Source organism: Centrocercus urophasianus, unplaced genomic scaffold (genome assembly GCF_019232065.1).
Source record: "Centrocercus urophasianus isolate 14NV4802_14NV808 unplaced genomic scaffold, USGS_Curo_1.0 seq_52, whole genome shotgun sequence".
Classification (NCBI taxonomy): domain Eukaryota; kingdom Metazoa; phylum Chordata; class Aves; order Galliformes; family Phasianidae; genus Centrocercus; species Centrocercus urophasianus.
Window position 1 is genome coordinate 397,304 of NW_024885111.1, and position 23,238 is coordinate 420,541.

At 41.4% G+C, this 23,238-nt stretch overlaps 1 protein-coding gene across 1 annotated transcript in view; it reads right to left on the minus strand.

The window, feature by feature from the left end:
- Positions 1-22,811, minus strand: part of LRRTM4 (leucine rich repeat transmembrane neuronal 4) — a 205,664-nt gene extending 182,853 nt beyond the window's left edge. The window contains exons 1-2 of the mRNA XM_042835426.1: positions 22,741-22,811; positions 19,110-20,656 (exon numbers count right to left, since the gene is read on the minus strand). Of these exons, the coding sequence (XP_042691360.1) occupies positions 19,110-20,656; positions 22,741-22,744 (1,551 nt within the window). The 5' untranslated portion in view covers positions 22,745-22,811. The remainder of the gene's footprint in view (positions 1-19,109; positions 20,657-22,740) is intronic.
- Positions 22,812-23,238: the final 427 nt, after the last annotated feature.

Below are 23,238 nucleotides of genomic sequence, written 5' to 3' on the forward strand. Positions count from 1 at the left end.
GCACATGCTTAAAACCATTAGACTACATTTTGGCTTCCATAGGATTCTGAGCATGTGTAAGGAGATTAGGAAAACCAATTTATAGGCCGGAGGTCTGGTTAATAGCACAAGAGAGGAAAATGATGTGGAAAGAAAGAGAAAGCTTGTAGCCAAGCCACCAGACCATGATGTGAAAGCGGAGTGACAGCCTGCAGGCAGGGACTGGTCTTTGGCTGTGGTTGAAACAAACACTGCATCTCACTGCTCTGTAGGTCTGTAGTTGAGAACAGGGGGATAGAATCACTGTGCTGCTATGCCAGCACCATGCACCATAACAGCACATAACCCCAGCAAGGATCTGTAAGTGAAAGGAGAGAGAAAATAGCAGTAGAAATGAGCAATTTCTCCCATTGTATCACAGCAATGTAGGAAAGCACTCAAGTCCAGAGCGTGCTGTTCCTGAGCGCGGATGCAAGGTCACACTAACACAGCAATATTTGTTATTGTTCTAGAACAGCCCCACGTCATGCTGCCTTGCAGCACACAAAATGAGCAGCTCTGTCTCTGCTTGTCTGCATAAACCTGCACTTAATAAAATGGAGGGACATCCTGATTACCATTTATCAGCATGTTTACAGACTTTTTAGTCAATTCACTGCAGAGGAGACTGTCTAGAAGTATATATAGCATTTCGAGTTGGAGGGGGGGTGGGGGGGAGGGTCACTATCAGCAGAGCCTCTACAACACTCCACTAAAATAAATATAAATTATTGCCATGAAAAAGCAAAAACGGAAGGAAAATCATGATCAAACTTTTCAAGAATAAAGCAAGTTTTGTGCTGGAAAATTTAATGTAGCCTTGTAAAACATACAGAGAGAAATACCACCTCAAACTGCCTTTAAAAAAAGAGAAAAATGGACAGCAATACAGCAGCAGTTTTTTTTCTAAGGATCCTTACTGTAAAGAAAACTGGCAAGTTCAAGAATCTTCCTAGAAGGAATCAGCCGAGGCTCATAGGTAGGTAAAAAGACATGCCAAATAAAAGAGAGGGGAAGGGAGGAAAGAAATGCATCAGATGATAAGACATCAAATGGATAAAAGAAGTGGAAATAAAATATAAAAAAAAATAATCAGAACTGACTCACTGGAAAGGAGACAGGTGACAAGCAAAGCCTTTAACAGCTCTGTTTGATATTCATGCTGTTGTCTGATTCAAAGATGATGATGAAATAGTCCTAAGCAAATGTCCTCGAAAGGAAACAAAGCAAACCTTGCATTCATGTAATTAGCAATCAACACAGGGAGAGGAGGAAAATATTAGAGTGCCTACCTGAAAGGAGACGAATATTGCAGCACTCTGAAACAAAGGCACAGCCTGATGTTCAGGGACAAGTAGCCATAAACACTGGCTTTCAATGAGCTTGCAACGTATAAATATTGATTCAGTAAACACAAACAGAGAGAAAAGTTGATTTTTCTTTCCCCTTTTTGAAAAGTCTGTAAAGACTCTGGAGTTGGAAGAACAAATTGTATGCATTACCTGTAAGGACCACAACAATGAGTATTTTACTCTTCCATCAACACATATCAACACATCACAAGTGGGGCAATTTTGGCAGTACCTGCCTCATCAATCCTGTCATCAATGAAAACATCACAGAGTTTCTTCTGTTTGGTGGGGGAGCAGTGAGGGTCTTGCATATGCACTGGTTTTGTGGTTTTGAGTTCTGGCTCTTCCAGATGGGAACTCACTACAGCCGCTATCACGGGTATTCACAGCATGAATCCTCCAGTGAGAAATCCAAGCAGCAAGTGTTCTTGAAAATCTGACCCTAAGCTCATCTCATACTAATTAAATCAAACACTTAAACACAAACTCAACCAATCATCAAGCCAACACTTGAAAATAAATGTTCAATCTTTTCCATGCTAAGGGGTAATGTGGTGAGTCTCTTGACTGCAATAAATGAAGTAAACCCACAAAATTCCTGTGTATAAAAAGTCCTGAATGATAAAGCCTATCCAAAATGAGACCCCTAGTTTGGCACTGTTTTTCCAAAATGCCCTTTTCCACACTGGGAACTGGCTTTGTGATGGGTCCCAAAGGCTCCACTTCAAACCTCAGCAGCACATATTAGCAATGAGCATTTATGTGTTCTTCACTCAATGGTTCAATCCAGTTACTCCACTGTTCGCATAAGGCAGACACTGATTTTAAGAGTTTCTCATTTGCCTTCTGACTGCAGCTCATCTGACTGTGTTTCAGATCCGGCATGCATTTCTAAATAGTTTATCAGGAGTTAATACATAATTAATACACACTTTAAGAACCGATCAGAAATTGCATGTTTATGTGCTTATCCTGTTTTAAAATTCATCAATGATTAACTAGCACTTTTTTAAACCTCCTACAAAATTTATCTTTAATCCACGCTGTGACTAATTAATTACTCCATTAAGCTTGAAATACAGCTAAGCCACACTGTGCCTCTCTGCCCACCCAGCAGAGGTTCAACCAGCCAACCAACGAGGTGAATGGTAAAAACAATTTAAAAGAAAAAAAACAACAAGTAAACTAAAGGGAAAAGGTATTTTCCACTGGAATATATTTCCTTTGTTTTTAGTACTCTCCTCCATGTCAGTGTCATGCATGTCTCGAACATTTACATTTAGATAATGAAAACTTTGTAATTCTGGCCTGAGCTGCTGGAAACTCCCTTCAGGTGATGGTAATGGGAGGCAACAAGACCTTACCTAAGTGATACTCTCCATGTAAACAAAAGAATTGAAGCCAGTAGCAGAGCTCTAGTCCTGACAAAGCTTATCAGACAGCAGCATATGGTAAAGCAAAGGCTTGAGCATTTAATTGGATAGAAGTAAAAATAACCCCACTCCTGCAGAACTCAATGGAGGAAGAAGAGAACCCTTAAATTAATTACTTCAGAGAAGTCACCATCAAATTCTCCTTTGTTATCGCCGACCTTTCAAGGATCTTGGCAGATTGCTGAGAACCAAGCCCTCCGTGTTACATGCTGCATCACGTTGTCTGCAGGGCTTGGAGCATTTGTTGGCAAAGAATCCTTGATGTAACTGAGCAAGAATTTAGCAGAATAATTTAAGGCACGTCGGTGAAAGAGCATATTCATGTGCTGATTTAATTTCACATCCTGGATACTAAGCACACAATAAAACTTAAACATTATTGCTACTATGCTAGCAAGAAGGATGGGGTGAAGGCTGGAAAACCAGGCATGAACTCCATCAGTTTCTTATATGCATCACACTTTACAACCAGCTCTCTTATCCATTCTGTTCCCTAATACAAATAAAACATTTGTGCACATCACATGGAAAGATTCTCAAAAACAACACTAAAATTGTTTCCTAGCCCAATACTCCACTAGAGCATTAATTTTTGAAATACAGGCTGTTAATATGATGAAAATCATTTGGAGAAGTGATATTGTGCTCTGAACTGGCCCAGATATTTGATGCATCTGCATATGTCACACTCCCACATACACCTGTATGCAAACAGCATGCTCTGCATATCCACAGGATAGAATCCATGACCTTCCTGCAGCACAGCCAGGTTTGGAAAATGTTTGCCTAGAAGCTAATAGAAAAAATATATATTTCCAGATAGACCATTAGACATAAGTCACAAAAGACTGCATCCAAGTCATGAATTGCTATCACAGCAAGGTATGAAGAGATATATATGAAATGATATTAAGAACTGTGTATTATTTTTTAGTGCTATAGTCAACATCCATCATGAAGCTTCTACAGAATGGTGCTGCTGAAAATGTAACCAGTAGAATGAGGAAAAGACAAAAAAGAAGATCTCTACTTGAACAGAGCCAGAAGTATTTTACTAAGTGTCCAACATCACCACTGAGTCTCTGCAGGCTGGAGGAAGCTTCTCCTGTCCTCTCCTTACTACACTCCTCCCTATGCTTTCAGTTTGTGTCTGTGGGTCTGCTCTCATTCATAATGCTATGACCCACAGACCCATGCCCTGCCCTGGGGTCAACACAGCCATCGTCATGAAACACCAGTGTTACCTCCTTACTTCCCTACGATGCCTTCTCTGATGATTCATGCTACATCTCAGCACTGCCAGCATCCCCAGACAACATTATTCCTTGAGTTACGAGGTAATATAGCTGTGCCTGTAACCCAACAGCACTCTATTCACTGCTTCCTGCAGCATTGTAAAAAATTTCAGTGAACATCACTTTGGGTTTTGCTTTTTCCATCCATCCATGAAGGAAGATCTGCTGTGCCCATCACCGAGCAGTTGATGGCTGGAGCAACAGCTGAAGGCCAGAAAATATTTGTGAAGGTACTGGGGTAACTCCATTCTCAAGGAGGTACTCTGTGCACAAAATAAACCTCAGCTCTGAATCTGTCACTCTGATGAACTGTTTGCCTTAAAGAATGGCCTTTGTTAATTCCTGATACTGAGTTAATTCAGAATAGCCAAATATTAAAGGTCTATGTCAACTCTTGCTTGTTGTTAAGCTGCACACAGGCACTTCTGATAGGTATAGCATAAAATATCTCCCACTGTTGACACCCCCCTTTAACTACAGCTACTCAACTACAGTTGAGATTTATCAGCAATGCTTTCAAAGGTTGCGTCCATGCCTTTTCTAATCACAGCCCAGAAGTGCTTTTCTGCCCAAGAAAGGTGTTTCCTTTCCCATAGCAGACCAGGCTGTGTGACTTAGCTTGCTTCTACCATCCATCTTCCTCTTCTCTCCTCCTTAAGTGCTGGCTGCTAGTAAAGCTACAGCTGGGCTCTTCTGCCAGGGAAGGATATGGCAGAGGGCACAGGGAAACATTCACTTGAAGGCAGAGACTGACATGCTGCTTGCTCCGTAGAGTGGGAGAAGAAACCTGTGTGCAGTCGTCACTAAAAACAAGGAAAGGAAAAAGGAAAAAGAAAAGAGGAAAAAAGGAAGAAAGAAAAACAAAAGGAAAAAAAAAAAAAAAAGGAAAAAAAGGAAAGGAGAAGAAACGAGAAAGCAAAAATGAAGAAAAGAGAAAGGAGAAAAAAAGAAAAAGAAAAAAAAAAAAAGGAAAAACAGGAGGGGATAAAGAGAGAAAAGATAAAGAAAATAAAAATTGAAAGGGGCCTGGGAAGATCTGAAGAGAAGGATAAACGTGAGCTGAAAATCAGTAACAGCAAACAAATGTACACACATGAAGATGTCCACTTGCAAGTTATAGTAAAATAAAGCCATTAAACAAAACAGTGCAATTCTAGATTATAAATTAACATATTATTATATACATACATACATATCCATATATACACACAAATAAATGAGAGAAAAACCCATTTCCTTTGAGCTAAATTCAGCTGTATGCTGAATGTTTTGACTCGTATTGACCACGAAAGGAGGAACAGATGACTTCTGAGGTCTATCCCACACGGGCTCTTGTATCATTTCTGTGATTTAAAACACTGGACACTAAACAGTTACATGATTCACAAGCTTTTTCTTTTTGAACAGGTAGGATTTTCCAAAATGCCCCCATTGAAGCAAGAGAGTCAGCACTGCTGTGGATGAAGGGAAATCATCTCCATTTGTTTACCTGACACATTTTCAAAAGGAACAACAATTTTCCCTTTCAAGTCCTGATATTTTTGCCCAGTGATCATCTAGCCTGCTGTTCTATCTCCAACTAAAACATGCACTGTAATTCTTTTCAGGTGAGGGTTTATTTTGTAGCAGCGTTCTGTATGCGTAAGGTACCTCAGAAATTAGAACCTTGGCCATGAAGCAAATTCTGACATCGCTGATATTTTCAGAGTGAAAAAAGGTATTTCCCATCCACAGGAAACATCCAGTCACAATAAAACTCGAGAGGTAAGTAATGAAAAAAATAAGTGGCAATTCCTGGGTGAGAGATATGGCAGTTAGTTGGTCTTTTTTCTACAAAACCATACCTTCAAGTTTGGCAGGTTTAAGTCTAAGTGAGGTTATATAAACGAAACATCTAAAAGATGGCAAACTGAACTTTTTTTTTTTCATGTAGGCATTGTGGTCCTGTCAGGAATATTGTGGAAGCTGCACTCAAGAAACAACAAAGGAAGAGCTTAAAATTTAAGTCACTAAGTATAACAAATCCACTCAGAAGCATATAGTCCCAAGGAGACAGATGCAAATAGATGATGCATCATGCAAATTCTTCACCCGTAGGTCCACGGAAGTAGAGGAACCGTTAAAAAATATATATAATATCTGGAAACCATATGAAGATTTTAGCAACTGTAAACAGTATAAAAAGCTTAAATGATGCCCAAGGAAGCTGGCTGTTAGGTCCAGAAAAATAACACAGAAGTATCTCGCCATACTTAAGATATAACTTGGGGAATTCTGAGAGTTCAGTAGAAGGTGGAAAGGCAGGTGCTCTGAGGAGAGCACAGTGTGATGAATGGAGGCAAGGACAAAGGTCTGGCCTCTGTATCAGTTCAGAAGCAGCACTACAGGAAGGCCTAACCAGGGTTTGTTTGCATGTGGCACTGCAGTCACCCTCTGCTGCAGAAGGCCTGGAAAGCTGAACGCAATGTGAATTACCATGTTTCAACATCAACTGTGAATCTATCTTCATGCCAAATTAATGGTGGGAGAATGAAGGCTCCTGCAATTAAACTCATAATAAAGAATTTTTGGACTCCTAGACCCATTAATGATTTTTAATTAATTACCTATAAGCGGAACATTTGTTACTTGTGCAGAACAAGACAGACTTGGATTCATTGACAAATGCCTTCGTTTTTTTTCTTGGCCCTCTTGGCACAACCCTTTATTTACAGAATATTTGACTATAGTTTTTCCAGTATGACATGTAGCTTGACCTCTTATGGGTGCAGATAACTGAACAAGTTATCAGTAATCACATCCCCACTGTAGCAGTTTATCAAAAAAGAACAGTAATATGCCATGTAGTCAAGGCAAGCAACACTCATTCTTTGGAAGAAAAAGAAAATGACTGAGCTTTGTTTACAAATCACAGAATCACAAAATATCCCAGGTTTGAAGGGACTCAGTAAGGATCATTAAGTTCAACTCCAAATCTTACTATAAAGTAAGAAAAGAACTTTGTTTCTGCAAGTTGCTTGGTCTAGGAATAGCTTGCCCCAAGAGAAGGTGAATGTGCTTCATTCCATCTGCAAAGCTAACGCAATTTCCAGAGTCCATTCAAACACTCATGTTGTCCCTTCAAGATTTATGAAGTCCACTTTTGTTAAAACTTCTGCAAAAAAAGACCTAAGCTAGTTGTTTCATTATTAGCCCATCATGAGTTGAGCTAAATGCATAAAACACTTTTAAAGAAATGCTAACATCAGAGTTAGAGCATATAAAAAAAATCCTAATGGGATGTTGGGTTGCTGTATATGGTCAACAGCTCTTCAGAGGAAACTTTGATGACTTCTAAGTGAATGCAAATTTATTACACTACTCTAGTGATGTATTTCATTTTACATGCCGCTAACTTGAAGATGGTATTACTTCATAAATAGGGGCCTTGCCACATACATCAGTGGGTCTCTGGCTCTCTGATCTGGGTGTGCACTCAATGATCAGGAACTGGAGGTGAGTGACTGGAGAAATGGTCAAGAACAGGGTCAAGGGAATAGAATAAGGAATTTTCATTTGACTTTTTGTGTTATTTTTTTTTTCTTTTTTGTAACCTCTCCTTGGTGAGCTGGATATTGTATTCAGCTATCCTGAGTGACATTTTAAATATCAGATACTTCTTCCTCTCAGATGAGTTTAATCTCTTTGCGGAGAAAAGAGCGATTTTAACAGCTGAGCAGCTATTTTTCACTGTGAAGGTTATTAACCTTTGGAACAAAGTACCCAAGAAGCAGAGCCTTCCTTAAGTCTTCAAGTGACTTTGGTTGAGGCACTTTTTAGTCAAAACAAGCTACTGGGTTTTATAAGCAGTGTAATTTCATATACGATTATTTTGGCCCTTGAAGAAGGCAAAGCAGGTGGCCCAGAATCTCTTTAACCCTAATTTTTAAAAATCTATCAGTGTAGAACAACCCCAATCCAATCTTCATTAGACATGAGAGGCAGCGTATACAATATGCTAGTAATATCTTTCACTTACAACCTATGTGGAAAACTCATGGAGCCAACATTTAGTCCCTGCTTGATGCATAAAAAACAAAGAAGCCTGACCCATGTTTTTGAAAGCTAATATAATAAATGTTTGGGAGCTAATCATCAATAGAAAAAGTGCAATCAATGTCTCAGATTGATAAAGCTTTTTGCACACTGGGACTATTAACATATTCAACATATTCAACAAATAAAAGGAGGCAAAGAGAACACCCATTGACCTTGTTTTTAAATAAAAATTTCAAACAACTCCAAATTGCCAGTAGGTTGCTTCCCCGTATGCAAAACCATACAAACTGCCTTCATTCCCCTGTGCCACTTTGCGCATGACACTGATGTGGCTTTTGAAGCCAGAAGCCTAACCTATGATTTAGAAAGGGAAAAGAAATGGATCAGAAATTTACATTAAAATCATGCAATTGCACTGCACTGCAGAAAACTAAAAGGGACCAGGGAGAACCTGAGTACCTAGAAGTAAATCTCCATTGCATCTGAATATAGTATAGGCATTTTAAAAGAACTAAATAGGCATGTGCTAATACCACACCAACACAAAGCAGACCACTTCAGACAGGCTTTTGTAGCAGGGACAAAACAGACTCAGTGGGAGTCCCTCAAGGCTCCGACAATACTTTATTTTTCTTCCCTGCTAAAGCAGTAACTCAAGCCCCAGCCCTGTTATTAGCATCTTGCACGGAGAGAGTGAAAGGCAATCCTCTCCAGCTGACCCCCGTGTAAGTAGATGGGAGCGGAAAGCCTGCAAGAGGATGGGAGAAATTTTCAAAGATTTACAGACTGATTTAGTTGCTCAAATTGTAATGAAAGCCATTGTGACCTTGCTTGATTTTTTTTTTTCTTTTGACAGTCTGACAGTTTGCAATGCTCATGCTATAAATGAAGGGCAGAGTTTAGAACAGTCCCCAGTTCTTGTGGCATCCAGCCCTGCCTGGTTGGTCGGTCTTCCAATGCCAAATCCGTGAGCATAGATACCATCCAGTCTTGCAAGGCAAGGCTGAGCATGGAAGCTGTCCCTTGTATATTCGTGAATCTCATTTAGCTCTGAATCATGTCAGCCAGCATAACACATGTCTACACTCAACAGTAATGAAGCGGTAAGGTTTATTTGTCTGATTGGAAGTGCAGGAAGGATCCAGAGTGGTAGACAAAGATCTAGCCTGAGGTTCTTCCATGAATTAGAGCTATAAACAGAAAATTTCAGCGCACAGAGCTGCATTAAACAGGAGCAATGCATAATTGCATAATGGGGGTTATGCATTATGCAGACTTCAGGATGTTCCCACTTACATGCTTCTACCTCATTCTTGCGCGTAGGGAGAGAGCTGCTCTCAAGCAGAGGAAGATCAAAAGCCAACTAGATAGTTTTGCACAAATTCCTAGTCAATTACAGTATTTGCAGCTTTTCTTTCTTTTTTCTAGTAAGTATGAAAAGGACTGTAAGATGAATTTGTTACCAAATAACTGGTGATCTTACTGCATTGTTCTGTCTTCTGCCATTTATCTAGCACAGCACCTTCTCAGGTAAAGACCTACCCCACGGGAGCAATAGAAGAAAACTGAATGTTAAAAACATGGAGACTTCTATTTCCACAAAAACTCTGAGACATTATACATGGAAATAGAACTAAAATATGCCAGTCTTAGGACTTCTCTTTACATACATATGCTTGAGTCTACACATAGACACTGAACATCTGTCCTGACCGTCAGTCTTCCTCAATACTCATTCTGTTAAATTAAATCGATAATGATGACCCAGAAAAATCTTATAATGTGAAAAGTACATGGTAATTAACTAGCCTTTAAGAATGACACTGCCGATTATTTTGGGACAATCCAGTAATAGTAGAGAAATGGAGTCTGAATGGGAAAGACAGTGTCAGTGGTACAATCTGAACAACAGTGGGTTTTGCCTGTCATTCATACCGAATTACTGCGGGGGGTTAGGGGGGAAGAAAAGCTATTTATAACCTGTCAGTCTCAAGAAACCACAATTACGATAATTTAATTAACACACGGAGAAGCTTCAGGCAATCACATCGTTCTAAATTTAAGAAGTAGCACATTTCAGGCCCAAGATGATTTAGAACATTAACAAATGCTAGTTGAACCAGGGCAAGAATTTGATGGCCTTGTTGGTTCCCCTTAAAGCATCCATCACAGCAGAAAGATAATCCAAATGGATGTGTTAGTGAAAGATGAGAGCAGTGAAGAATCATCTGGGGTTTCAAAGGCCATCATGCAGAAGAAGAAGCTGGTTTTTAATGAGAACGGAGTTTGAAAATGAGCAAAAACACACAACTTGAGTCTATTCATCAAAGCTACAGTATGCATTAGAAAAGTTTGACAAAAAGCGGAGCTAGGATGCATGAAAGTGCAAGTCACCAAGAGTGAGCCTGACCTCTTCATAGGGAGATTGTTCTCAGAGATAAATGGGTCCTCCACTGGCCCAATGCACAGGAGGGGGCTTTATTCTTGGCACAGTGCAATCACAGGACAGCTTTTCCCCACACAAGACTGGCATTTGGAGTCATTCAATAAACAGGATACAGCCAGAGGTTTCTTACAACCTGGATTTCAGTCCTCAGTGGGTGATGGGGCACCCAGAGCTGTTCATGCCCCATCCCTGGAGGTGCCCAAGGTCATGGATGGGGCCCTGGGCAGCCTGAGCTGGTGGGGAACAAACAGCTCATGGCAGGGGATGGAACTGGACAATCTTTAAGGTCCCCTCTAAGCCAAACCATTCCATAATGCTATGAACTCATTGGAAAATAAATTGCTCCTTGTGCCTCTGTTGCCTCTTTCTGTGCCAAACCTCTATGGATTACACACTGGGTCCAATTCTTCCCAGTGAGGACTACTTCCTTCAATATTTCCATACAGTGATTGAACTTGGGAGTTGTCGCAGCTGCTGCTCAAACTCAAATATCTGTAGTAGTAATAATACCCTTACAGTGAGTTTACTTTCCTTCACCTTCTGTTATTGATTGCTTCTAAATTGGATTAAAATACGAGTAACATACAGGAAAAGCCTACTTCTTCCACATGAGAAAGGAAATATGCCAATGTATTTGTTTGCAAAGAACAACAATAACGAACCTTCTGCTTTAAAGCTGGTTCTTTCATTGTCCTTTAAGAATCAGAGATAAATATTTCTTCTACTGCAACGTGTATTTGTATCTGTATGCAACAGGAAGCACTGCACACAGACCCAATGCTGAATGTACCAAAAGATCTTTGCACACAACATAATTTCTGCCTGTTGCAATGAAGGACATGCCACATTCCCACAATAGATTTAGCAGGCACTGAGTTTTAAAAAAACATAATTTTTCTCCTGATGTAACACTTTTGCAGTGCAGCTGCAGACACAAAATAGCAAATACTGTTACATGACAAAATAATTCAGAAATTTCAGTATCAAAATCAAGACTCGTTTATTAAAGTCAGTCTTTCCCTATTTAGGTCTACACAGAGCACATAGCTGTACAAGAGCACAACAGCAAAATTCCACCTCTGATCATCAACAAACCGATCATGCTACTTTTCCCCATAGGCTAATAGCAGAAAGACTATTTTTGCTTCTATTTTTTTTTCTGTATTTCAGAGGAAATCAGACAATAGCAGTGACAGGGAAAGGGGAAAAAGAATGGAACTGTAGCAGCAAAGAGCTGTTGCATAAGATTGCAATCTGGGTGATGCAGTAACTAAAAATTAGAATGATGTTACTTATCCAATGAGTTTTGAGATCTACAAATGAAAGATACTATGCAAAAAACAAACAAACAATAACAACAACACCTCTCTTTTTTGCCATAGGGATAAAAAAAAAAAAAGTTCACACCCTCCCTCACAAGGTCCTATGATTTTCCATAGGATGGTGCCCACTGACATGGAGCTTTCCAAGAAAGCCTTTGTGGCTTGCTTACATTCATGAACTTCTTGTGTCCTCACCAACAGCATTTAAATGTATCTAACAAACGTCAAAAATAATAAATTTGAAGTAAAATGCTTGAACTATGAAACACGGATATGAATTTTGCTGTATTAATATACCATGGGAGTGAGAGATCTCAGATGATCAGCATTTCCTGCCCTTTATGGCCTTTCCTGCTCCTGCAGGTAGAAAGACTTCCATGGCAGCTGGATGGCTGCTACATCTACAGGCAAGAACCTTCTGTTTCTCCTGCACCCTTACATGGCTTACAAAGACAATGAGAAAACAGATTCATCAGGCCAAGAAGCCAGTATTCTCAGTCACACCCTCCTGCACCATTCCATACACAGTGTGATAGAATCATAGCATTTTTTGAGTTGGAAGGGACCCTTAAAGGCCATCTGGTCCAGCTCTTCTTCAGCAAACAGGAACACCTACAGCTCTATCAAGCTGCCCAGTGCCAGGTCCAGTCTGACCCTGAGTGTCTCCAGGGACACCAGCGTCTCCAACAACAGCATCTCCTAGCTCCTACAAAGTATGTACAACCCCCAGGAGATTGCTAGGAATTGACTCAGTCATCTTTTTTATGTGAGACAGATGTAAGACAGAGATGTACAAGCAATCCAAGCTTATTTGGCTCCACAACAGGCAGATGTGATAAAATCTGATTAGTGTCAAAAATGTTTACAGCTGCAGCCCATCTGCGTTCAGTCCCATATACTTGGCTTGCAGTGGCCAAATACCAGAACACAATCACAAAGGAATTTTACACATCAAAATATTTACAACAAGGAGAACATGACAGAGACCTGTCCACTTCTCTCTGCCAAGCAGGTCTTGCTAGCAACACAGGCAATCTCCTGAAAATAACCTGTGGATCTACCTTAGCGGCAGTAACACAATGGGTTGCTTCTAGCAGCATCAGAATGCCTCCAAACATGGATGCATCTAGAAACAAGAAGCAGAGCCAAGTGCACAGCTCTCATCCAGCACCCAGCCTTGCTCCAGTGGCTCTGTGTTGGATGGCATAAGTAAGGTCTCAATGTCAAGAACCAAGTCAGCACTGTTTCTCCAGAGGGGAGCTCAAGGAACATTTCCAGCAGCAGGATACTTACTAACAAGGCTGTTCGCTTCCTTTCAAGTGAGATTTTTGTGTGTGTTCGTGTGTATTTAAAAGAAGAAACAACTGAATGGGTTCGACAGATTTCTCCCTGTCTCTGCTAGCATTCTCCCTCCTGGCATGAGCTACATAATGGACTAAAATTGATTTTTTTCCCCCTCCTTAAAATACTGGCAGCACATCACAGAGCTCAAGCAGAAGCAGAAGAAGGGGTGAGAAAAAAGGAGAGATGGAGAGGGTAAATTGCATCTGTCACAATTCCAGCCACGCAGGAATCCTTCACAAAGCCTGAGCAATGATTATAAAAGAAATACAATTATTTTTTTCTCTTGTACAAAGCTTTTACAGTGCAGTTCTGTCACTCCTCACCGTGCATAACACAAACTGGTTTTCAGCATATGGCAAAATAAAGGGAAGAAGAAGAGGTGATGGGGGGTGGGGAGGATGCCATTCTGTTGGATATGTCTGTATGAAGAGCGCGCATCCTCGGTGCAATTTCAGAGCTCTGTCAAATAGCTGTCAGCCTGGATGAGATATAGTAGAACAAATGCAATGCTGGAACACAGGAAAGTTCCAAGCCTAAGTGAAAATTGGGAAATATGGGCTCAGCTTCTTCCTCTGCAACTAATTTCTTGCTTTATCTCAGAGCGAGCTCTCGGCAGAACACACATTGTAAGAGCAGATCTCAGATCAGCTAAATTCCCAACCAGACACCTGAATAAGGATTGAGTAAGACTTTCAGAAATGCTCAGCAACCTCCTGCAGCTCCCTTTTCAAATTCACGACCAGCATCTCAATTGCTGCTGATGTGCAGCTGGCTGAGCTCTCCCGGAAACACAGGCAGGCATTTTGGTAATATGTTTGGGAAGTCTCACGCTTTGCAAGTGCTGAGCCCTCGAAAATTTGCCCCTATGCAGTTATGACTACATTACTTAGTGCTTCTGTAGCACAACCTCCAGCATACTGACACTATGCTTGCAACCACAAATAAGAGCAGTATGTGGAAGGCTGCGGGAGTTAACACAGACTAATGTTAACAAACACACATTTCTACCTTTGGACCTAATCCTGAAGATATTTCCAGAATTTACCTCCTGCTCAAACCTCTCACTGGCCCTGTGCCTAAGAGGTTTCTCCTCTGACCCACTTCTGACATATTTCAGAGACACTGCAGGGCGGAAATCCACTATTACTTCAGTCTTTGCCTAATTTCTACAACAGAGCTTGGGACAAAGTTTCATTGCATTTCAAGCAGGAACTTAAGGTCCACTGATAATCACAGAGAGGTGGAGGAAGAGCCAAAGCACCAAAGGATACGAGAGAGCTCAATTAACATGGGCCATCCTACAGCTTTCCTAAATGCAGTCATTAGAAAAAAAAAAAACGACTGGAACTTCCTCCTAGGAGGACTAAGGACTCCTCCTCCTTAGCTCCTAAAATGAGGGCAGTAGGCTTTGGAACCAACAATCACTGCTTCCCACTTGCCATGTTCTTCTCTTTGCATTGCACTATCTGGAAAATCACCTTCCTTTTACATTACACCAGATCACGTAAAAACTTAAGCCTCTGCTGTCAGGTCCTTGCTAAATTTTCTTTATGTGAATATAAGACCAAAGGGAATATTGTCACTGTTCTTAAAAAAGCACACACAAAAGACAAACAAAACCCACCACTCTGCCAAACTACTGAGTGACTTCTCTCCCCTGAGGCTACCATGTCCCATAAGATCTTGCTTAGATCCTAGACATCCTTTCCAAAATGAGTTACAGAACCACCTTTCCAGAGCTGGAATCTTGGGCTAACAAGCATCTGGAAAGAGAAGACTTCTTTTTTTCTTTTCTTTTTTTTTTTTTTCCTTTTTGCATCTTCCTGCAAACAACACAGTATGATGTTTAATAAATATATGATAATCAACAGTGGCATGTCAGCTTTTCCTTTTAAATTAGGCTCAAAATGAAGAGGTCAACAGTAGCCCAATATGTTTGCATATGTTATATTTCTCTACCAATCTATTTCTTCCCACTGGCAAGAGGGGAGCAAGCAGAATTCAAAGCAAACACAGTTTTGCGCAACTGATTTAGCAAGTATGAATGCAAGTGACAACTGCCCTGGTTTTCACTCCAATGAAAAACATAGAAGCATCACAGCAGAGACATTCTTGTATGTGAACAGGTGGGCTTGTTTGTCAAACTCTGGGGTATGGTTAGACATGGAGACATGAAAGTGTAAAGAGCAACACTGCAGAGTCTGTGTCAATTGCCTCTCAAAGGGTTTCACATCAACTGTACTCAGCTAACATGGAAAAGATGTTCACTTGGTTGGTTGGTTGGTAGTTGATTGTTCAGTAACAGCCAGCCTGAGAAACAGAAAAACCTAGCAGAAAGGAGGAAACATTTATGGAGTGATGTTCCTTCTCCCCACATAGTGTGCTGTATGTGGATATTCTGTGTGCTATGTATGAAACACATCATTCTAGCTTGGTTTATAAAATTGCTTTTTATGCTCCATGATCTTCAGCAAATGTACAAATAAACATGACAGAGAGAGGGAATAAGAAGCACAAGCACAAAGCAAATACCAAAATGTGATAGCAGCAGTCTGCTAACTGGATGGTGAGAGCCAAAATCATAAGCATCCAGTTATTTTAGAAAGCTTTGCCAATAGACTAAATAGAATACCATGGGCCAGGTGTCAGTGATTATAATCCCACTGATGCCAAGAGAGTTGCTCCCATTTACAGCAAGCCTGACTTTGGCTGTGCCTCTGTAGTACAAGAAATAATTCATAAAGCACAGAGTTAAAAGCAGCCTTGCAAATTGCCCCTGGCACCCACTGCTTGCAGATAATGACCCAACACGGGCAGCTCCCGCACACTCATGTTGCTTTGGTGCAGCCGAGGCATCTTGCTGAACTCAGAACAACCACCATCACCACTTACTCACACGTGCAGCTGCTGTTAAGAAATGAACCTGTGTGAATGCCTAAACATGCTACTCCAAAGCCAGTTCTGCCATGGAAAGATGGTGGCAACATATGAGAAGAGCTGGATACTTGAAAAAGAAATTCAGAGCTGTGACAGTAATGGCTGTGTCCAGCACAGCCCTAGGCTGCACACAGGAACATCCATTATCACCTGCTTCCAACAGAGGAATACACTCAGGCATATTCTTTTCTAGGTTAACACAGAATTAACCCATAACTAATTAACCCATTAACCCTTCGCAGAAAGATATGCAGGTTTTAGACATCCACGGTGCTTCAAGGTGTGTAGGGGTTGGCGTGTGAGAGCAGATATTGATATGAAAAATATTAATGAAGTAAAATCGATAGAACCTTAAGTAATTGATGCTGACAACTGCTCTGCTTTCATTTTGATAACCAGGTACTCTTCTCCCTCTACATGTTCCTGTTTTGGGGGAAACCTTTGCCTGAGCCCAATGAATTAGCAAGTCAGACTCGTGGGAGGATGAGCCTGAGCTGTCTCACTTGTCCAAAGTCCAAAGCAATAGTTTTAGTAATAGTTTTCCCACAAGCTGGTGCATCTGGGTAAATTAAAAATTGATAACAAAATATTCCATTTTCTTCCTCCCTTCACCGCAACATTAAGCCTTTCCATTGCTGAAGATACTACAGGGATTTTTTTCTTACCATTCCTAAGTACTGCACAGTGAATATGTGTCCTTTCACAAGTGGAACCTTGTAGCTATGGAGACGAAGGATGTTAAATCCAAGCTGAAGACAGTATTTCAGTGGGGGCTTATGGCTGCTACATGTGTCTTCAGTGATCTGCTGCTTTCTGTCTCCTCCAGTCCTCTGTGCTAATAGCCAACGCATAATTAATACCATGCAGATACAGAGCATATGTTCTCCCAGTCCCAGCACTACTGCATTCAGAACAGGCTTCCTGGATTTATACCACAACGAGGAATCCCAAAGATAATGGGATAAATAGCCTGACTTCTGCAAACTTGTGAGCCAGCGTAACTTAACCTGAGCAGCAGCTGAATCAAACTGCTATGGCACTGCAACAGCACCTGGAAACCAGGTGAGCTGGGGTCCCCTTGTGTTTAAAGCTGTGCCTAACACTCAGCAGCAGCAGGAAGAAATTATGCCATACTGACCTTCGGTTACCAGACCTGGTAGGTCTTTCTACCTATTTATTTATCTCCCATAATCCAAATTATTTGGATTTCAGCCTCCCAAACAGCAGCAGGTGTCCCCTTATCTTTTGTGCATTATAATTACGATCCAAATTTCCTTACGATGGTTTCATTACGTGCACTTTTGGATATGACACAGGGATTCAGTTGTCCTCCAAACCATCTTTAAATTAAACAGCTCCATACCAAAGCTAATGACATTTTAGTGGTGTTAAACTTGAGCAGGAAAACAAGAGAGCCTTTCAGGTGAAATTAATGCTCCTTGTGACAGCTGGTGAAAATTCACAATAACTTTGTTAGCATCTTTTTATTTCTATTTGCACTGCTAACAGAAAAGAAGAAGCCAAAGCACACATTGATTCACATAATGCTAGTGGAAATGACAAGGGCACGATAGGTGCTTTTCCCTTTCTGAAGGCAATGCTGCTCCAGACCCCAAATCATCTCTATTTTTGCTTCCCCTCAGTTCTGCGGTCCAAACTCAGATAGTGATTTCAGGTGCCAAATACCAGACATCATACAGAAGCCCTATTTTCTGAAAGTGCAAAACATCCAATTTTCAAAAATGGGGATCCAAGAATCGCAGCCTGCTGAGCACTGCTCAACTTTAACACACCTTTCAGACTACCTCACTGCTCAAAATCTACCATAGCCTATTCAACGTGCATAAAAAGATAGGACTGAATGTCAGCAGGCACACTGACAGTGTATTCAGGTAGGATAACCACAACCAGGGAACCAAAATCCACCATGACCTCCTAATCACATACAAAGTTAAGTAACGAGTACCGAAATGTAACCATGGAAATCCTCCTCATCAGGAATAAATAAGCAATTATATTCACAAGTAAAAACGTTTCTTACATACATATTAAATAGTGTCAATGACAATGCAGCAACAAAAAACTACAGCATTTTCTAGCCGAAGCTTAACAACAGAGCAAAGAAACATCAACAGCTTTTCTTATTTGTATTTCTCACATACTTACTAAATCAAAATTATACTGCAACCTTAAATGCATGCAACTACTGTCTTCACTGGAGCTGTATCTCAAGCTAAACCTTCACCAAGCATCTGAAAGTTTTCACTAAAATAGAAAAACCAAGAGAAAATCCCTCTCTCAAACTCAGATATTTGCAGATGTTTAAGCTGGGGCCTTTGCAAGGCTGAAATCTACAATAAGCTAAGGAAGAAGCATGGATGTTCCTGGTTATCTATCAAACAAGTAAATGCTCAACCCAAACCTGTGCTGCAGTCTTGCTGTTTCCAGGTTTACCTCCCTTTTCTGCATTCTGAAAATGCAGAAAAGCTTTGGCATTATCACTAAACGCATCAGAAAACCCCAAAGATGTGACATGGGGTCTGGAGCAGAGAGGACTCCATGCTTATTTTTGAAACAGAAAGGTTCTTAAACTTCTCTGCCTCTAGCAATACAGGAAAGATGGGCCTCATGCTACCACCGATAATTAAATAGGTGCAGATGAGAGGGGGATAATGCACCTTTATCATAGGTGTTTACTTCATCTTACACTAATTCTACTTTAAGTCTGATTTGTTCAAAAATAATCACTGTCACTTCCCTGATTGCTACAATTTAATGAGATAACCTTGCATGCTGAGCAAACCCCAAAGCAAAAAAAAAAACCTCATTAATCTTTCTAGCATTTAGAGACACCTCAAGAGCTTCAAACATTTACCTCTCCTTCCCAGCAGCTGAAATGGTTTTAGGAGGATCATGGTTCATACCTCACATTCCCTGGAGCCAGAGATGGTATACGTGCAGGGCCCAGATCCATTAACAGATACATCCATGGTCTCAGAGTTTGTTGGCTTGTAGTCCACGTAATACTCCTGTAAAGGGGAGTTCATTTGCCTTTCAGACTCCCTGGCCTTTTTCCTGCGCCTCTTCATGAGTGAGTGCTGCTGGAGCTGCTTCATGCTGGCTGGATAGCGCTTCCATGACACGTAGATAACCAACAAAATCATGGCCACGGAAAGAAAGAGGGCCACGCTCCCAGCAATGATTTTGTGAAAGGAAACGTGCTCGTATTCGGGTTCCACTGCAGGTGTTGGGAGGTCAGTGGAGGGGCTTGGCACCACAGACGTTGGCTGATTGCTTTCAAGTTTGGAAACGGTAGGCTTAGGAATAAAGACAGGTCTCTGGGGGGTTTTGGGAGCCTGATATGATCTTTCAGTAACCACCACCTGGATTTCGGCACAGATATTGTATGTCTCCACAGCATCGCTCACTTTTTCACCCTGGATTTGTTTAGGGCCTGCACATATCATAGTGGTTTCTTTATTTCCCTTGAAATTCTTAAGCCAAGTGAACAGAGGGCAAATGCTTCGAGTACATTCCCACATATTTCCGGATAGAGTGATGGAGATGAGTGAGATCCATGTATTGATGGTCTCCTGAGAGATGTTGGTGAGTTTGTTGGAATCCAGGTTCAACTTTTGTAGGTTGGGGAGGCACTGGAACGTCCCAGGCTCTATCCCTGTAATGTCATTTCCTGATAAATCCAAGTTGTGCAAGGAACTCCAAGTCCACGTTAACCCTTGGCTGATAGACCGGATCCTATTCCACTGCAAGTAAATTGAGCGAAGGTTGAAGAGGCGTGGGAAGTGGGCGAAATTGATCTTAGAAAACTGGTTGTGCTCCAAATGGAGCTCCGTCAACTTCAAAAGGCCAGCGAAAGCATTTCGGGATAAGCTCCGCAGGCGATTGTAGCCCAAATCCAGAAAATCGAGGTTACGGCAGTCTTGGAAAACTCGGATTGGGACAGATTTCAGCGAGTTAGACCGCAAATGCAAGATCAAGAGCTTACGAAGGCCTTTGAACTGCTCAGACTGCAGCACCTGCAACTTGTTGTACGAGAGGTCCAGGTTGCGGAGGTTGGGGACTGGGTGAAACGTTTTGTTGTGCAGATGGGTAATTTTGTTGGAGCTCAGAATTAATTCCTTCAGCCTGCGGATCCCCTGAAATGCATCCTCATCCACGGAGTTGATGTAATTATGGTCAAGATAAAGCCATATGAGCTGATTGAGGCCCGCAAACTGATTCGATTTAAGCTTCTGAATGCTGTTGTACCGCAACGATAAGCCTTGAGACCCTCCAGAAATATTCTGAGGGATGTCTCTGAACGCGTGAGATTCGCAGTACACAATCTTGCCATCGCATCTGCAGTTCTTGGGGCAAGCTCGCTGAGCCCCCGCAAGCACAACAAGCAGCACCACAGGAAGTAGCACTAACACCACACTCATGCCCCTCAGCTGCTTAATTAAATGGAAACCTACAATATTAAAAAGAAAAAAAAAAAAAAGTGCATTGTAAAGCTACCCAAATAATTCACCAATGGGTTTCCAACATCCATGGGGTTTCTGATAAAGCCTTAGTGAAGCAGTGGGTTTTGAAGACAACCTGTTTGTGTCCTGGCTTGCACTTTTGGTTGTATAAATGTCTTTGCTTGCCATCTCTCCTACCTGCACCATCACCGGCACTACTCTCGTTATTCAATTACTTGTGTGTGATTTATGAGCCCTTAGAAGGACCAAGAGCCCATTCTCTATTTGCTGTTCTCCTGTACATCATCTCTCAGGGCTGCTGGTATATCCTTATCGCTAGATGCTGGGATTTTAACAATAAACATATTTGTCAAGTCACTGTGCTGAATGCTCCATAGTGCTGGGAAGGAAATGAGGCAAAGCTTCTGGCATTTACATGGTGCTAAATATGTTCCCTGATAAAAGCAATTGCAAGTTCAGTTCTCCCAAAAAGTGAGGAATCTACTTATCATAAAGTTTGATCCGTCTTTAATGCACCCATTTGTTGTAAAACTAAAAACTGTAGGCTTTACTTTTTACACTTAGTAATTATATTTGAGAGTAGGTTTCACTTGTTCATTAATTTCCATGTACCTTAAATGCATAGAAATGCACAGAAACAAAGTTCAATCATATTGGGAAGTATTACTATAAAACGCTAGCATTGGACCTGAGTAACAAGGTAATGTTAGGAGACATTTATTTAAAATGAGTCACTGCCTTAACACTTACTGCCTTAAAGTTATCTACATGGAGGGGTGAATACCTAAGCACTTCCTATTTTTGGTATACATTCATTGCATATCCTCTGTGAAAATATACACAGAAATACTTACATATAAACACTGCCTTTAGAGCAGCAATACACCCAAAGTTTAAGGGGGAATTTCTGTACTGTAGCTGCCGTCTCTTTTCCCCAGCCCTGCTCATATTAAGATTCTGCGTTTCAGATGTCAAAATTCTCCTGTAGAGCAGATATCATTGCATGGCCACAGTGCTATTTTCTACATTCTCTGAATAATTATGGAAGGGGCTGCAGGGGGCTGTCAGAGTCCCCAGCACATACGCACGCTCTCCTCAGCCTGCAGTGATTTTAGGACTGATGCCTCTGTGTCCAGAGTTGCAATCTTACTAGGAATTAAGATACATTCTTCCAGTAGGAAATATTCCAAGGGCCAGTATCTCCTTGATAAATAATCACCTCATTATTTGTCATATACAGAAAACCACCCTTGTGTTGCAGTTATTTCATCTGCTTTTAAACCAAGGGGGCAATCTACAAAATAATTCCTCGTCTAACACGCCCCTGACTATGCATCTCTGCTTTTCACTTTAAGGTTAGATTTTTAATTTAAATTCTCATTTTTTTGCTACTGCCTATGTGTCAGCAGCAGCCAGCTAGAAATATGTTCTTGCTGTTACAGACTTGGGGGTTGGGGGGGGTGGTTCTGGCAGGGCCCCGGGGCCGCGGGTAGGAGGGAGGGAAATAAACCTGTCACACTTGAAAAAATAAGACTGGCAAATGACTGCTGGAAAACTAGCAGCAGTATTAGGGCGCATCTTTTCAGAACCACCTATAGAACCAAATCAACCCCTTCCCTTTGGCTTCCCTCCTAACCACAAAGTGTTAACAGTCCGTTCTGACAGCCCGAATAATGCCACTACAGGCTCATGGAATAGGAATAGAAACCCAGAAGAGATGTGGTGCGGGCTGCCTCATGCATGCATGTACCTCTGTGCATCATGTGTGCAGGTGTGTGGGTGGTTGGACAGGCAGGAACATACAGCCCTTCACCCCATGCATGCATGCACACATTAATTACATATGAAACCACTGCAGGAGGAAAGGTGTGTGCGTTTGGTGGGAGGGTGTGGGGGGGTGAATGCATGATCTAAAAATACAATAGCAATAAGTACAATGAGTCACCTGGCACAGGAATGCGCTGCTGGTTAGGCTGTTTTCCCCTCCCGAACAGCTAATAATCCAACTGAACAAAAAATATGCCACACAGCTGCAGCTGTGCTGACAAACAAGCAAGAAAAGTTCACTTACCCATCCTTTTGTCACCAACAAACGTCCTCCTCTTCCTCTCGCCAGCTGTTTTCTTCGCTCTCTCTTCCCCTTTTTGCCTTTTTCCCCTTTGCCTCTCTCTTCTTTTTAAAACTGCTCTTTTCCTTAAACCATAAAAATCTTCATGTCACAGCACGGCTGCCGCTCGCATCACCGCCATCCAGCGTGCATGCCAGAGCCCCACACAAAGTTCCCTAGAGAGGACAAGCAAGAATTTTGGGGATGAGGAAGGAAAGGGAGAGGGAAGGGGCTGGGGGTGGGGAAGACAGGACGAGGGATGGGGGGGAGTCTGTAAGAGGTGGGGGGGGCGGGGGGGGTAGGGAGGGACTCTAAGCTCTGAGAGCCATTGTGTAAGTCATCAGAGAACCATCAGCATTAAGTGGCAATCTGCAAGGAAAAGCTACAGCACACCGCGAAGGTAAAGCAACTTCTCTGGGAGAAACGAGAAGAAAAAAAAAAAGAAAAGAAAAAAAAAGCTTT